We start from the raw sequence: 16565 nt of genomic DNA on the forward strand, positions 1-16565 counted from the left end.
GCCAGAATCTTGTACAGAGAGTACGGAGATAAGGTGAAGCGGTTCATCCCGATAAACGAAGCCCACTCCGTATGCATAGATGGTTACTCGACCGGGGTGAACGCACCTGGAAAGAAGCTACACGGTATTGGCGAGTATCTTTGCATCCACAACTCGATCAAAGCCCACGCGAGAGCTTACCGAATATACGAAAAGGAGTTCAAACCAACGCAGCACGGCGAGGTCGGATTCATGTACAATTTGCCCACTCCCATACCAAAGAATTCAAGTGACATACTGTCAGCGGTGGTCGGTTTCGAATTCGTTGCTGGTTGGACTTTGCATCCTATCTATGCCAAGAATGGTGACTACCCGGAAATCATGAAGGAAATGATTGCCGCCAAGAGCAAGCAGCAGGGTTACGCGAGATCTCGTTTGCCAGAGTTCGAGCCCGAGTGGATCGACTACATAAGGTATTCTTCACTCGTCTTTTCGTTTAGCAGTGTAAGAATTTCTTTGGTAAACTGGAGTAAGAGTGTTTTTTAGTAAATTTTATTAGTACAACAACGTTAGAAACAGCATATGTGGGCGCTCTTGAGACATATAGAGGAGAATCGGGCACATTTTTATTTGGATAATGCAGTAATCGAGAGTTTCTTAATTGATTGTTGTCGTTCTCTCGTTAGGGGAGCCTCAGACTTTCTAGCGGTAAATCATTACACCTCGAAATTAATGGAACCCGGTGAATCAGGTTCAGTACCATCTTATGAAAACGACGCGGGTCTTGTAGCATCCTATAAACCTTCTTGGGCCAAGACAGCTTCCGACTGGTTAAGAGTAAATGTCACGAGAATTATTTATCTTCTTGGATACAATTTGCCAGCTATAGAACATTCTACATTCTTTTTTGTGTTGGATAGGTTGCACCCGAGGGTTTCCGATACCTGCTTCGTCATTTAGCAACGAAATATGGAAATCCACCAATCTACATAACTGAAAATGGTTACTCTGATACTGGAACCAACCATGATTGGGAAAGAATTCAGTACTATCGCGATTATTTGGAGCAGATGCTTTTGGCCATGTACGTCGATGGCGTTAACGTGAAAGGGTACTATCTATGGTCGCTTCTTGACAACTTTGAGTGGCAACGGGGATATAGGTAATTAAGACAGTTGTTAGACTTCGGTACACTTCAAATATCGAATTGATTAGTTAATATTAATACTCGAATTTGCAGCGAACGTTTCGGAATCGTGTCTGTCGATTTCTCGGATCAAAACAGGACACGGACCTTGAAGCAATCTGCTTTATGGTGGCAGCAAGTTACAGCTGAAAGAAAACTTCCATTATCAATAATTGTTCCAACGACTCCAAGACCTGAAATTCCGCTTTTCACTCCAAGATCCACTCCAACACCCACTCAAGGATCCATTTGAAGACCTACTCGGAGACCCTAGATGGTGAATTATCATCGATACTTGTCACGATAGAGATTATTCGGATACTCGTACATATGGTTTTTCGAAAAAAGAAAATCATCGATAGTAACATAATAATTACTATAAATAAAGTTTGTACTCTGCGCGGGCGTCGCAACTGTTTCAGTATTACTTAACGCGGATCATGACCGACAAACGTCTATCTGTACTGATTCATTCGTTCACGAGATATGTATGTAATTTATTTGTAACCTCAGATGTGTAAGAATGTCTATTATTATAAAGTGTGTAAAATCTTAAAATGTGAATTTATTTAAAAACTTCACTTATTATGATGTAAACGACACAATATTCACATATTACATAGTTATAAGTTTTCCTTCATAACGTGTACAGAATTAGCGCAGTATTATTCCGATAAATTAATCGATTATTAAAATTATAACGAATAATAATAGATAAAATATGAATGTAATTAGTGAATGGAATATATTTTGGTGTAGCTAATTCATGAGTTTATCGTCATGTTTGTAACACAAACTCGGAGCGACCCGTTGCAAAATATTAACCCGAACCAATTTATAGTATTCAGTTGATTCGGCAAATTAAAACTGTTTGAAAAAATGCAATGTTATCTCGAAACGAGAAAGATCACTGTTGTTGGCATCATAGGGTTACATTCACTGGAATTTACCATCTTACGCGCATGTGTATGTACTATAGGAGACGGATATCATTTTAATCGGACGATAAAAGATGATTGGTGGGGAAGCCTTGGCGACGCATTAATACACTAGGCTGACAGTTTATCAACAAAACGAACGTGATATTCGAAAACACAGTAAACATTTAAAATAATTAATAGTGTGAATATTGTTTTGGAGGTCATTATTCTGGTCAGGTCTGGAGGTCAGGATTCTGTGGCGATAAATCCTCTTTAATTGGTTAACTAATAGTGGATATTAAAATTATCGTATGTACGTACGTATGTCCGTGTCAATACAAAATAATGTTTTAAAAACATTGACCAATGTTTCCATGTATGAAACATACATGTAAATGATATATAAGAAACTTCGATGATTGCATTTCTGGTATTTCATGAAACATGTTCATCAGGCTGTCGTGTATTCTTCTTTTCGTTGTACTGTGAGTGTTTATACAATTAATATATTAATTCTATTTTTTTTTTATCAGAAATTTGACGAATAATATCGATTTTACACTAAAAGATTCATCTTTCGATCCGTAATAAACTCTGAATTTGGTTTTTCTAGCCGTGCAAATGGTACTCTTGATTCGGAGAGCGATAAATATCTAAGATTTCCAACGAATTTTACCTTGGGAGCAGCGACATCCGCATACCAAATAGAAGGAGCTTGGAATGTTAGCGGTAGGTGTCTCAAATTTTAATTTTCCCTTTTCAAACTGAAAAACTTTTATAGCGTTTTCCTCCATCTTAAACATGCAGATAAAGGAGAAAGTGTTTGGGATCGATTCAGTCATCGATACGATGGCCGTATTGTCGCCAATGTCACAGGTGACGTCGCCACGGATTCTTATTACAAGTACAAGGAAGACGTAGCCTTACTAAAGCAACTCGGGGTAAATAAACTACGTTATGTTTCATGAATTTATATTGCGAGATACAGAAGGGCGATGCATGCGTTCACATCAAACGTTGCTCGACAATTTTGCCATTGTGTACTAGAATTATTAGAGGAGTTTCCCGAATTGTATCGGACGAGAAGTTTAATTAATCAAAAATATAATATGTAACTGCGAGTTTCGAGCAACCACGTTGCAATTTCGAGTACCACCTTGGCCATGTTGCTTTCGATACTTGACATAATTCTACACAATTCAAACATGTACGCGGACCAATAGAAACATAGTTTTACTCCGATTCGAGCACAATGTTGACAGCTTGTAATTGCGGAAATTCTAATGGACTTGAATGCAAATAGTGTCTTGTATGATACGTTAAAATAGACTGTTTTCGGAGCTGTCTAATCGGGTTGCATTCCAAATAAAATAACATGAAAATAAAGTTATTCTATTTTTGATCGTGAACAGTTAGACTCGTACAGATTTTCCGTGAGCTGGCCACGAATATTGCCAACAGGATTCGCGAATTACATTAGCCAGGATGGCGTTCGTTATTACCACAATCTGATCGACGAGTTATTGGCGAATGAAATCGAGCCGCTCATGACACTTTATCACTGGGATCACCCTCAAGTTCTCGAAGATGCTGGTGGCTGGCTGAATTCGGAAATGGTCAACTGGTTCGGCGATTATGCCAGAATCTTGTACAGAGAGTACGGAGATAAGGTGAAGCGGTTCATACCTATAAACGAGCCCGCTGGTTTATGCACGTCCGGCTACTCTGTGGGCGTTCATGCTCCTGGGAAAAAACTGAATGGCATCGGGGAGTATCTTTGCATTCACAATATATTAAAAGCGCATGCAAGAGCTTATAGAATATACGAGCAAGAGTTCAAGCAGACCCAAAAAGGCCAAGTCGGATTCATGCTGAATTCGCAGAGTTACATGGCCAAAAATCCAAACGACGAATCGTCCCCAGAGATCGCGTTCCAGTTCTACGCTGGCTGGACTATGCATCCGGTTTACTCCGAGAAGGGTGACTATCCGGAACTCGTGAAGAGCATGGTGGCCGCAAAGAGCAGGGAACAGGGTTACCCGCGATCACGTTTGCCAGTGTTTGAGCCCGAGTGGATCGATTACATACGGTATTGCGCATTTACGTTTTTATTATAATTTGTCGAGAGTGCATCGAATCGAGCGTTACCATTTTCGTAACAGGGGAACCTCGGACTTCCTGGCGTTAAATCACTATAGCTCGTATCTGATTGAACCCGGACAGGATAAACGAGTGCCGTCTCATGCTCACGATACAGGTTTAATAAAAAGCCACGACAAGTCCTGGAAGTCTGGAGCCTCCGTGTGGATGAAGGTAAAAATCACCGCTGCTCTGTGGTTCTGCTTGTCTGAACAATTCAAGTTTAATATGCACACTGTACACAGATATTTCATGTATACTTGCTTGTATAGTCGCATAGTCGGTTGTCTCGTAGGAGTATGTACACGTATATCTCGTTGCGTTCTATAGGTTGTACCCGAGGGTTTCCGATACCTGCTTCGTCAATTGGCAACGAAATATGGAAATCCACCGATTTACATCACCGAAAATGGTTACTCCGACTTTTCAACCATCGACGACACCGACAGGATCCATTACTTTCGCGAATACTTGAAAACGATGCTTCTCGCCATGTACGTCGATGGCGTCAACGTGCGAGGATACTATCTATGGTCGCTTCTAGATAATTTCGAGTGGCATGTAGGGTACAGGTAAGTTTTCATGTTGATCCGGGCAGGGTAACTGTTACTACTGCATTCGCGTAAATTTTAATAATCGAATTAACAGGGAACGTTTTGGCATCGTGCACGTTGATTTCGACAATCCGAGCAGACCGCGGACTTGGAAGACGTCTGCTTTCTGGTGGCAGAATCTCACAGCCACTAGGAAACTAGACCACACCTGAATCGTCGCGAAACCTCGGATACGGATTGTCTTTCCAGAATAAAAAATTGTCTCGATCAAGTTTCACTCGTTTATTCTGTCAGTCTTGTCTTTTATTTATTATATTTTACCGCAACTGTACTGATTTTCTGTTCTTATTGTGAAATGTCGAACACGTCCAACGATTTTACGAAAGAGGGAAGTTCATTCACCTGGCGTTCATCCGTTTCACGTTTTAACCCCATCTGCATTGGAAGATCGAATTGGTCGAGGGCGAGATAAGGCGTTAGGTACGAAGGGATAGAGATAAGGACCAGGGGTTGGAGTTGTAAATGCCCGAGTGCCTATCTCGTTTGTACAGCTTCCTATGCAGCCGGCAGACAGCAAAAAAGGAAAGGGAAGGAAAATAACAGATCGCGCTTTGGCAAGCAGAATCTCCTGTAATTATCTGGAGGTATTGTGCGTGTAGCTTCGGGGGACTTGCTCGAATACGTATGAAACAATCGAATACAGACACGCGACGCCGACGGTGCATGCACCAGGGATCAATGGCTTTTTCTCGAACGACACGATGATTTATAGGGAAGATACGTTTCATTCATTATCACGTCGCGGTATTCGCGGCGATCGTGTGTCGGTGGTTTAACCGAGAAACCTTCCGCTAAAAGTGTTTGAAAATTGTTGAAATTTATTTGACCGTTCGTAGGATTCGTGACGCGTATAACTGCCTGCCACTGGAACAACAAATTATTTTCCATTTGTTCTAACACCGAGTATTGCCAAGCTCGTCGTGGCGGAACTCTAAATGAAGTCCATGCAGGTTTGTCATCATTTCTCGTGTATTCCGCGAAGAAAAATCAATATTTGTCCACTTTTAACAGCAAGATTTACACAGACCTAATTGGTCGCAACATAACGTTGCGTTGGGGCGTCGCAGCTGGAATAAAATCAGCCGGGCCTAAGGGCGACTCGTGGGTCCTCAAGAATCCTTGTTCCCTACAGCAAATATTACGTGTGTGTAATATATGCAAGGGAGCCCGGAAATCCGTGCTTTGGAATCCCATGCGAGGGATTAGCTATCCGTCATTCGGAGAGCTGAGTAAATTCGGGGGACAACGGCCCCCGAGAAGTGGCGCTATATCCGGTTAATTTTATTACCAGCGAGCGACGAAGGAGGCCGAGTAAACGCTTCGAGTGACGCGAGGCGGAGAAACGTGGACGGATGAAAATAAAGAGGAATTACGGGAAAGAAAGCGCGCCGCAACGAGTGATAGACGTTGGGATGAAGTGGGATTGTCGCATTAAATATAATATCTCGCATGCACGCTCGTTAATCCCTTTAGTAGCGTTCGCGGGCTAGGATTTTCATTTACCTTTTATTTGAACTTTTATTCGCATAACTGTCTTGCGCCAAACGTTTCGCCCCCAACATCAAGTTGTTTCACTTTTCATCCGTGTCAGCGTCAAGATGTTCTCCAGCGCGAATGAGAGTCGTGTCACGTGGAGGCACACGCGACAATGGGTTTGTCGGTCGAGTTTAATCTAGATTTCCGTATTTAACGACACTTATCGTACGCGTTGCGCAGTGTATAGTTGTTATTCAACAATTTAGCGTACCTCTTCCTCTTCCGTATTTCCCAATTTAGACCGAATCTCCGCGCTAAGGAATTCGCGGTTCCTCAGCAATTCGATATTTACGATCTCTCTCTCTCTCTTTCTCTCAAAAATCCAAAGCAGAAGTCTTTTCCATAAGAATCGTTCTCTTCCTCCCCTTTCCTCGAGGGACCGTAATACTCGACGATTCGATAAACGCGAAAGAAGACAGTATCCGCATGGAAAGGCGCAGCTTTGTATGGAGCGATGTGAAACGCTCGGCAAAGTGTGCAGCGGAACCCGAAGAACGACCAAGTACGGAGAGAAAGAGCCGGAAAATCCTCGAGACGTCGTCGGTGTAATTGTAAAAGTTCGCGGCGACGATGTACGAAACAATAACTGCCGGCAAATCATATGAAACAATGGAGAAGCAGATTGTATCTTCCTTTGCTCCCCGGTTCCCCCTTTTTCGTTTCGCCACGCTTTTGTTTTTCCGTTACTTTCGACGCGCACCTGACAAACAGCTTCGCCACGCTATCGTTTCGTAGCATCGTGATTCTTAAAGGCGTTTGCCTTTGCCGAGGATCGAAACCGTCGGCGTCGGGAACAGAGGTGGCGAGAGGGAGGATGGTCGCGTTATCAACCGGAGAAACAAAGAAGCTTCCTGGAGCATCGGCCCCCGAGAACAGAAAAGAAAATACTCGCGGAAAAGGAAATCTCCTCCTCCTCTATCGTTTTCTGATAATTTCCTCGGTACGTCGCGATGAAAGGGGTTTTGATTCCGTCCGATTGTGACTCGACTGGAGACCGGAAAACTGGAGAAATCTCGGGAAATGTTAACGCGAACAGTGATAGTGGAAATTAAATGCTGTGTAAAGGTTAAAGATCCTCGCGGATGCGACCACGAAGGAGACTGTATTCCTACGCCTATAAACAGCATATTTGAATAATAAACAAAGCTGAAATTTCCCGACAAACGCAATAGAGTTAATGTCCTGCAAGACTTGAAACGTTGAGCTGCGCCAGCTTAACGGAAGCTTGCAAAACATAATACGAAACAGAACAGCTTTTGTCGGATATAGAAATTATTTTCATTTCTGAGATCATTCAAGTTTATTTCTATAAATATTAATTTTGAAAGAGAACCAATGATATGGCACAACAAAATAATAGTAACAAAATTCCGTATAGATACATTTTTATTTAATATCACATAAGAAAATGTTTCAATTTTAATCGATGACGTTTTGTTTATTTGTCTCGCAATCTTAACTCTAAGTGAAAAACATGTTACATTTGAAATACATTGAACTACTTACATATTTTAAAATAAGGGAGACTCGTTCCTTAATCGAAACTAATTGGCTAATTTTCGTTGCATCGATAAACGATTAACCAGTTTTCTGCTTTTGTTTCGAAATTACCAATTGTCTTTGTTTATAGATAAACACAGTCATTTTGTTAGCTATGAAAAGCGCGAATGAAGCCGCTATACACATTACGAACGTTAAAAATATCACAATGTCCCTATCGAATTGTTGATGCCAGGGTTGCCAAACTAAGTTGGAACGAAGATGAGGAGCACCTTTATGACGTATCACGTATTCCGTCCACCAAATAAGATGTTTTCCTATGTCGTAGGGCGTATCTTGAACCATTCTCCTGACTTCGAGCATTCTTTCCTTGTACCTGAAAAAGTTGAGCAAGGTTTTCGTAAGGGCAATTATTCTATGTTTAGTATTCCAGAATCAGTATCAGTATCAGTATTAGTTGCGCGTAACGGTACCGATAAATACGTGCATATTAATAGGAGCTTCTTAACCGTGCACCTGTATTATTTAAAGTGACGCTATCAGTGCATATAATAGGTACTCTCATAATGCTTATCGAACTAGGCCATAAATATTTCAGAATATATTGTACGTTAAAATTCTGACGAGTCCAACGACTACGAATTTCATAAATAATCATAAAGTTTAACTTGGAAAATCGTATTGGAAATATTATACGTATGTCAAGTAGTTCTCGCTTGAGAATCTTGTATACTTAACTTTTGTTCGTCACCATTTCCAGGATAGCTTTCTTTAACTCAGTTCTGGTCAAGGTCACCAATTCTAAACTTTTCCCAACCCCAAGGTTTTCCATCTTGTGCACTTGAAAGTCCTGATCCGCCATCACTGGTACTCCTAATACCGGTACAGCAAAGTGAACAGCCTCCTGGCTACTTTGTACGCCTCCTTGGTATATGAACAGCTTCACCTTTGGGTGACCTGCGCAATAACGAAAATCCGTCAACCCCTTGCCGTATCGTGTTCGATGAATTTTTCTCAGTTATACCGAGAACAGATTGCTGAGAGAACCACGACGCGGTGAATACATTGTTAGGAATTCCATCTAGTTTCTTTTCCATTTTCCACACGACTTTGTATGGCAAACTGGAGAACACGTCGATGAATATTTGCAAAGTTTCCGGAGGCATGAACGAGGACGGTGCATTGGTGCCAAGATTGAAGTAGATAAAACCATCGTTTGCGTCCTCCAAGAACCTCGTCAATTCCTGTAATCAAAGGCATCGACATTGTTATAGAAATACAGTACGCAGAGCTTATCATATCGGCTCGAGGTAGTTAGACTTTGCCGATGGTTGTCGACCTTTGGCAGTGGTGTTGGGTTTACACCGATGTGGGTCGATGTGTACGTGATTATATGCGGAAGTCTCATTTTCGGAGGTATGACGACATCGTCCTGATTTACGAATAATAGACTATTGTTTCTCACTATGTCCACCAGATGCGGTATATCAGACCCTAAGTACTTTTCCGCGATCGACTGTTGACGGGAAGTGACTGTACGACTGATGACGTACACGTGGCGCCACACGTTGTAGAAGTTATACAGTCTTTGCCAGAACGACAGGTTCAACCCTGTGTACGTTTTGCTTTCCCACGTGGATTCGTGCGAAGGTAACACCAGGCCGCCTATAGTGTCCTCCTCGGTAACGGACATCGTCATCGAGGTCACTCCTGCAGATGGAGCGAAATTGTTAATGCTGTTTAGGTGAAAGTAACCCGTTTCCTCCCCATCATTTCTCAATATTACTTTCGTTACAAGTAAAAAATATAAATTTCATTACGTGATTACAAAGCAAGATCCTGAATAGAGTAAGCATTAAGAAATACCTATCGTAGGAGCCTTAAATCTGTGGGCGAATGCGAATATAGCTGATATGGTCATCATCTCCATTATAAGCACGTCGAATGTTTGATTGCTATCGGGTTTGTATAGATCTATCACCTGTTGATTGGAAAACACAATTTCCGAGAACATTTCGATTAGGTCGGCTTGTTTTTCCTGCGCCCACTCCAACCAGTCCAGGTTTTCGAATCGATTGCGAATGAAATTGTAAGTTTTTATAGAGCCGTACGATTTACTAATGTCGATCTGCGTTATATTCGGTATGTTCAAGACGGACATTGGATTCGTGGTGACGACTACTAACTCGTGGCCACGCTTGCCCAATTCCAGCCACAATTTTGTGTACATGATTTGATGACTGTAGGAGGGCGTCGGGATCACCCCTAGGATCCTGGCGCATCGAATATACTCGATAGCAGAGAGAACGCATAGAATCGTGAGTATTTTCACTGAAGTAAACTTCATATTAACGAATTGAGACGAACTGTAGCTATAACCGATCGCAGAAATACTAAACGAAAAAAAGGTGGTAATGGTATCTATGATTTCATGCGGTTGGCATCGTCGTCGATGAGTTGGCACAAGTATTATGATAATTGGGGATGTTATCGTTGATATTCTATGTAAATAATTACGTCACGTTGTAATCACAGTTGTTCTTATTTGACAATAGTTCGTGTATGTAATGTGTATGTAGTAGAACATGTTAAGCATTACTCGATTAGAAAAAAAGATGGTAGAAAGGTAGAATGGAAGTTTCTTGTTGCAGAGTATCGCGCTGATTCCAAAAGTAAGAGAAAACTCATGTTTTATTTATTTCGATACAATCGTGTAATCGTTTAATCGTGCAATCGACGGGATGCATATTTCGATCATAATTATCGCTAAAATCTACTTTAGATGAAAAAATATTTATGTCGTCTCGTTCGCGTGCCATTTTTCGTTGTCACGATCGAACGATAAAAGACTAGTCTCAGAACTCTAACGTTATTTTTTCAATTTACAAGGACATGCGAGAAAGGTAATTATTACGCATAGACGCTTACGAGTTACATTTATAAAAATACACCTTTTTATTAACTGTTATATATATATCTATTATATACTGTACAACGTATCTTAAATGGTTAAAATTATTATTCCAAATCGATGAATATCTAACTACTTCGCTATATAAAATTAATTTTACATTCTTTAGTTTGTCCTCTAACGATTAACTGGTTTTTTTCTTTTCATACAGAAGACTCAGCTGTCGTCGTTTATGGAGGTACATGGTAAATTTAATAAGTACACTGAATGCCGTCAAAAGTATTATATAAGCTATTATCGTTAGAAACATGAAAATATCAATGTCGTTTCGTTGATACCAAGGTTGCTTGGCCACACTGGAACGAAGAGGAGTAGCGCCTTTGAAACGAATCACGTGCTCTGTCCACCAAGCAAGATGTTTCGTCAAATCGTAAGGCCTGTCCTTGGTGAGGTTCTTGAGTTTTAGCATGTTTTGTTTGTACCTGCAAAAGTCACGATGAAATAAGTACAATGAAAATGTATGTATTCGATTAAAAACATTGTATATTTACATTTTATTATTTATCATCTCTAGAGTAACGCTCCTCAGCTCATCTGCCTTCAAAGTGGTCATTTCTAACCACTTCCCAACACCAAGTGCTTCCATTCTGTGCACTTGGTAGTCCTGATCCGCCATCACTGGTAATCCTAACACTGGCACTGCAAAATGTACAGCTTCTTCGGTGCTTTGAAGACCTCCTTGGTATACGAACAGCTTGATGTTTTGGTGTGCTATGTAATAGAAAGATAAATTCTGTTGCAAGACTATGCAGAAATATATATGAACATGTAAACCTTTTGCCAAGAATATCGTATAATTGTTAGTGCATCACGCGTCCCCACAGTACAAACCATATTTTCGTTATTTTAAATACAGAACGTCACTTTCAAATTGATTTGCTTTCCTTTTACGCATTCGAACCAAAACTATGCATATTTAAATCTGATTTATGTATCGCAGAAGCGAGTGCAGTTCATGGATTACCTGCTGCATTTTTAAAATATTATTTCGAGCATTAATATTTAAATTCAAATTTAATATTGTGTCGAACAAGTTCCATGGAAAACTTTTATGCATTCCAGTGCTATATATTCGCGGAATATTCGATGCTTTAGCTTAATAATTTGATAAATCCGTGAATTCGTAAATTTGTAACCACCACGAGATAAGAACATCCCGTTGATACTATACCAAGGATAGTCTGTTGAGGAATCCATGGCAAGACAAAGATATTATCAGACTTCACTGGTAGGTCTTTGTCGCACTTCCACACCAATTTGTATGGCAAACTGGTAAACACATCGAGTAGTATCTGCATAATTTTATTCGGCAGAAACGAACACTTTACGTTGGTACCAAAGTTGAGGTAGATGAAGCCATTCTTTGCGTTGTCCACGAAACGTTTTAATTCCTACAATCAGAAGACAGAGGGATATTAGTGTGAATTAGATGAATCGTGCTGTTTAAAATTCGAATTTAGTGGTAAATGTTCGCATCGTTCGATCGCATGCCGATCGAGTATACCTACTTTTGACATTGGAGGCAGGTTAGAAGAAATATGTAACGTAGAGAACGGGATCACGTTTGGTAACTTGTGTCGCGCTGGATAAATGTATTCATCCTGGTTCGCGAATACAACGCTGACGTTCGCTATTATATCTTGCAATGGCGGTATATCTTTTCCAAGGTATTTTTCAGCGAGCGTTTGCTGCGGTAAAAGTTGATCCCGATAGGAAAGGTATACGGAGCGCCACGCGATCAAATAATTTTGTACTCTCTGCCAGAAAGACAGATTCGATCCAACTTTTTTTTCCATTTCCCACGTAGATTCGTGAGACGGTAGTACAAGCCCACCTATGAGGTACTCGTGGAACATAGGAATTGCCAGAGAGCTCAACCCTACGATCAGATCAAGTATACCGGCTTGAGGACACTATTATTATAAACACCTAACCAAACAAAAAATTCAAAGGTTTCATAATTAAAATTAATTAAATTTTAACTTGGATTAAAGTACCTATCAGAGGCGCGTTAAATCTATGAGCGAACGCGAAAAGGGAGGGAGTCCATATGAGCTCTGCCATAACCAAGTCGAATTTCTCGTTGCTATTAGGCGCGTACAGTTTCTTCACGGCTGGATTTTCGAAAACGTTTTCCGATAAAATGGTACCCAGTTCGCCTTGGATTCTTTCGTTAAACGTTATCCACGATATTCCTTTAAAGCGGAAACCAATAAAGTCCATTTCATCTATGAAATCTCGAGGTGAATCGACTATGATTTGAGTAATATTCGTCCCATTTAAGTCGTTCATGTAATTCGTGCCGATTAAAACAATGTCGTGTCCACGTTCGGCCAGTTCCAGCCATAATCGCGTATACGTGATTTGATGACTATAGGAGGCTGTTCCGATAGTTATCAGGATCCTGGCGCATTCGTGGCGCTTGATACAGAGAGTACACAAGACCGCGAGTATAGTCACGACGATGAACTTCATTTTTGACAACAGAATATACCGTTATTTCAGCCGATCACGGCATACTAAAATACCGTATCGTTAAGCTACCGTAACTTTGAATTTTAAATTAACTGTCGTAGGCAATACTGACATACTCGTCAAGTAATGGACGTTATCACCGACTTACCATGTAGGAGGAGTGACATAGATTATTACTGTAACCCCTTATGCATGATCTCCCGGAATTTGAGAGTGCCCGTTAGGCAGGGAGTTTGGGGGGCGCAGCCCCCCAGCATGCATATAGTTTTGAGATGTATGCTTTTTAAATTTTGTAAAAAGTTTTCAGCTTCGATTCAAAACTATGTGCATGCTGGGGGGGCTGCGCTCACCGCCCCCTCGACCCCCCCGCTAAACTATAAACATTCCCCAGGCTAACCATGTACACACCTGCGTGGTGCGCTGCAGTACTCGTTGTTGGAGGCTTCGCCCCCAAACTCACGACCGGTGGCTAGCCCCCGGACCCCCATTTTTTTACTGTACGAATAAAGATCATGCGCTACTTCATATGTATGAATGAGTTCGAAACAGATTGAAACACGAGCCGACCGACGAATGATAGTTAACGCATACAGACTCACAGACGCGGATGTGTATTCCGAGCCTAAACAATCGAGGACTCAACGGTTACACACACGCTGTCACGGACGCGTTGCTATACGCAGTATTCATAGTAGTAGTAATGGTATTTTGCAAATATCTCGGAAACTAAGGCCGAGCGACGGTTATATGTATAGGAAAAAGTTGTTCAAAATGTTGATTTCTACAACATATTCAAAAATCATCGAAATCGATGAGGATGTACCTGTTCTCTATAATTACCAATACTGGAAATTAAAGACTCGAAGGTGTAGAAGATAATCACATCACCTTTTCATTATCATCATTTCATCATCTTAACGTGTACAACTTTTGATGGTTAAATAACGTAAATAAATCACTTTTTCTATCGGTAACATTGTCAATTGATTTTCTGTTTCCAATTTCTAGACTTTGGTCCCATCCCGAAGTGCATAATTATTTTGACAGTTATTCTAAACACAATTATAATCACTATAAACGCAATGATTGTCAGAAACATTACGACATCTATGTCGTTACGATGGCGCCATGGCAGATCAGCCAAGCTGGAACGCAGATGCGGTGCACCATTGTGACGAATCACGTACTCTGTCCACCAACATAGATGCTCCACTAAATCGTAAGGATTGTCATTGACGATCTTTTTTAGCTTGATCATGTTTTCTTTATATCTGAAAAGAAAATGTTAACAGTTTAGTAAATGTTAGTCGGGTGTTGAATTGTATCGTAAACAAAATGTGTACAAGAATTTATCCATTCTAAGTTTTGTAAACCCTCGAGTACACGCTTACTTGCTATCATTTATGAGCTCTCGAATGGCACTTTCTAATTCGTCTCTCGTCACGGTCGTAATGTCTAAGAGCTTTCCAACACCAAGGGCTTCCATTCTACGCACTTGGTAGTTTTGATCCGCCATCACTGGAAACCCTACAAGAGGTACCGTGAAATGAACAGCTTCCTCGCTGCTTTGCAGTCCTCCTTGGTAAAGGAACAGCTTGATGTTCGGGTGTGCTGCACAAGAAAATTTCTGGGTCATTTCGTCAGAAAATTTTAGCGATAGAAATGTGTAGCAATAGCGTAACGTACCAAGAATGCTTTGCTGAGGCAACCATTTCCCGGTGAAGACGTTGTCAGGTTTATCCAGCCACTCTGTCTCGAATTTCCACACGATTCTGTAAGGCAACTTGGCGAACACGTCTAGGAAAACCTGCATAGTTTCCCTCGGCAAATCTGAGCTCAACGCGTTGCTACCAAGACTGAAATAGATGAATCCTTCGCGTGCGTCATCCACGAAGCGTTCTAAATCCTGTGATTACGAATTTCTGTATGGAATCTACTTAAGGAACAGTGATAGCGAAGTAGGTTGGCGTAGGTACAGTGGGGCGGTGCTCGTTTAACTGATACAGTATAGTTCCACTGATTTAAGAGTTGGAGAGTTGTAGCAAAGCCTAGATTACAAGCATCACTCTACTGTACCGTGATAATTACCTTTGGCAGAGGTTTCGAGATCTCGTCTACGTGGAACGAGGTGAAAGTGATCACATTTGGGAGTTTCGGCCTAGCTGAAGTCATAATGTCAGCCTGATTGACGAACAACATGCTAGTATTTTTCAGCATGTCGATCAGGGGCGGTAAACGTATTCCGAAATACTTCTCGGCTATGATATGTTGACTAGTGTATAGGTTGTCATAGAGGAAGTTGACGTTGCGCCACATTGCCACAAAATTCTGTAATCTCCTCCAAAACGACACGTCTGATCCTGTGCGTCCTTCCATTTCCCACGTGTACTCGTGCGAAGGTAGCATGAAACCACCGAGAGAGTGTTCTGTGATTCCAAGGATCCCCAGCGAGGAGAGTCCTACGGTTATACAAACAGTAGCGAATTGAACTGCTAATAAAAGACTTTTATCAATGTATGACAGTATGCGAATATCCTAGATTAAAAAATGAATAGAAAGTCATAGAATACCTATTATGGGCGTGTTAAATCTGTATGCGAAGGAGTGCATAACGGGCGTGTAGAGAGTCTCGGCCATTACCACGTCGAATTTGGCGTCGCTGCTAGGGTCGTAGAGCTTCTTCACTTCCGTATGATTTAGCACTTGGTGTGCAATATTTTCACAGTAATTTAAGAGAATCCCGTACAGGAAATCTAACCAGCTATTCTGTTTGAATCGTAGATTTATGAAATTAATTGACCTCAACTTGTCGTAGGATTCGCCAATGTCGATCTGGGTGAAGTTGGTTAGATTCAAGTTGGGGATGGGACTCGGCGTGATGAGTACCACGTCGTGGCCACGTTTGCTTAATTCTATCCATAACGGTCTGAACGGGATTTGATGACTGTACGATGGCGTTGGAACGATACCTAGGATCCTGGCGCACTGCAGTTGCTTCACAGCACAGAGGACACAGACGATAGAGAGTACGATCGCGACGATCAACTTCATCACGCTGGATGTACATAAACTAATGCTACTTAGATTTTAGAAATTACAAGCATAAAGTTGTGAAGTCATTGTGAGATAACTCGGCAATTGCAACAGTTCCTCGTGCATGGAATTACAATTTAAAAACTTGTATCGCCGACTCACGTTTCTTAAAGGGAACATTACTGTAATCATTTCTTAACGACAGCGATATT

The 16565-nt window shown here is 41.2% G+C and overlaps 3 protein-coding genes, 1 long non-coding RNA gene and 1 pseudogene across 4 annotated transcripts; 3 read left to right on the plus strand and 2 right to left on the minus strand.

Moving 5' to 3' along the window:
- Positions 1-1723, plus strand: part of LOC128885306 (myrosinase 1-like) — a 2635-nt pseudogene extending 912 nt beyond the window's left edge.
- Positions 1724-2512: 789 nt separating this feature from the next.
- On the plus strand, positions 2513-5055 carry LOC128885304 (myrosinase 1-like). Its single transcript, XM_054139285.1, has 7 exons — positions 2513-2570; positions 2699-2814; positions 2893-3026; positions 3498-4174; positions 4248-4398; positions 4555-4796; positions 4873-5055. The coding sequence occupies exons 1-7, from the start codon at positions 2530-2532 to the stop codon at positions 4988-4990; spliced, it is 1479 nt and encodes a 492-aa protein (XP_053995260.1). The 5' UTR covers positions 2513-2529; the 3' UTR covers positions 4991-5055.
- A 2691-nt stretch (positions 5056-7746) lies between these two features.
- LOC128885558 (uncharacterized) lies at positions 7747-16469 on the minus strand. Its single transcript, XM_054139656.1, has 15 exons — positions 15891-16469; positions 15409-15779; positions 15007-15226; positions 14712-14931; positions 14302-14591; positions 12843-12959; positions 12354-12724; positions 12017-12236; positions 11337-11556; positions 11124-11267; positions 9741-10390; positions 9214-9584; positions 8899-9118; positions 8612-8831; positions 7747-8250 (listed from the first exon to the last, which is right to left on the minus strand). The coding sequence occupies exons 1-15, from the start codon at positions 16369-16371 to the stop codon at positions 7953-7955; spliced, it is 4413 nt and encodes a 1470-aa protein (XP_053995631.1). The 5' UTR covers positions 16372-16469; the 3' UTR covers positions 7747-7952.
- On the plus strand, positions 10559-11268 carry LOC128885326 (uncharacterized). The gene is made up of 3 exons (XR_008459584.1): positions 10559-10777; positions 10997-11023; positions 11128-11268. It is a non-coding gene; the product is annotated as an uncharacterized LOC128885326 (long non-coding RNA).
- On the minus strand, positions 10810-13497 carry LOC128885301 (UDP-glycosyltransferase UGT4-like). Its single transcript, XM_054139281.1, has 5 exons — positions 12843-13497; positions 12354-12724; positions 12017-12236; positions 11337-11556; positions 10810-11267 (listed from the first exon to the last, which is right to left on the minus strand). Exons 1-5 carry the CDS (start codon positions 13318-13320, stop codon positions 10970-10972), a joined length of 1587 nt encoding a protein of 528 aa, XP_053995256.1. The 5' UTR covers positions 13321-13497; the 3' UTR covers positions 10810-10969.
- Positions 16470-16565: the final 96 nt, after the last annotated feature.

Source organism: Hylaeus anthracinus, unplaced genomic scaffold (assembly GCF_026225885.1).
Source record: "Hylaeus anthracinus isolate JK02 unplaced genomic scaffold, UHH_iyHylAnth1.0_haploid 11981, whole genome shotgun sequence".
NCBI lineage: Eukaryota > Metazoa > Arthropoda > Insecta > Hymenoptera > Colletidae > Hylaeus > Hylaeus anthracinus.

What these genes read in the sequence shown, in the direction of transcription:
- LOC128885301 (XM_054139281.1), bottom strand. Translation starts at nt 13,320, where the DNA reads ATGAAGTTCATCGTCGTGACTATACTCGCGGTCTTGTGTACTCTCTGT. An exon ending in TCCTCAACAGACTATCCTTG is followed by an intron (nt 11,557 to 12,016) that starts GTATAGTATCAA and finishes TCTATTACATAG; the next exon opens with CACACCAAAACATCAAGCTG. An exon ending in GAGATGATAAATAATAAAAT is followed by an intron (nt 11,268 to 11,336) that starts GTAAATATACAA and finishes TGACTTTTGCAG; the next exon opens with GTACAAACAAAACATGCTAA.
- LOC128885558 (XM_054139656.1), bottom strand. Translation starts at nt 16,371, where the DNA reads ATGAAGTTGATCGTCGCGATCGTACTCTCTATCGTCTGTGTCCTCTGT. An exon ending in TCCTCAACAGACTATCCTTG is followed by an intron (nt 11,557 to 12,016) that starts GTATAGTATCAA and finishes TCTATTACATAG; the next exon opens with CACACCAAAACATCAAGCTG. An exon ending in AGTGTGGCCAAGCAACCTTG is followed by an intron (nt 10,391 to 11,123) that starts GTATCAACGAAA and finishes TACAACGTGACG; the next exon opens with TAATTATTTACATAGAATAT.
- LOC128885304 (XM_054139285.1), top strand. Translation starts at nt 2,530, where the DNA reads ATGTTCATCAGGCTGTCGTGTATTCTTCTTTTCGTTGTACT. An exon ending in AGGAGCTTGGAATGTTAGCG is followed by an intron (nt 2,815 to 2,892) that starts GTAGGTGTCTCA and finishes TTAAACATGCAG; the next exon opens with ATAAAGGAGAAAGTGTTTGG. An exon ending in GAGTGGATCGATTACATACG is followed by an intron (nt 4,175 to 4,247) that starts GTATTGCGCATT and finishes TTTTCGTAACAG; the next exon opens with GGGAACCTCGGACTTCCTGG.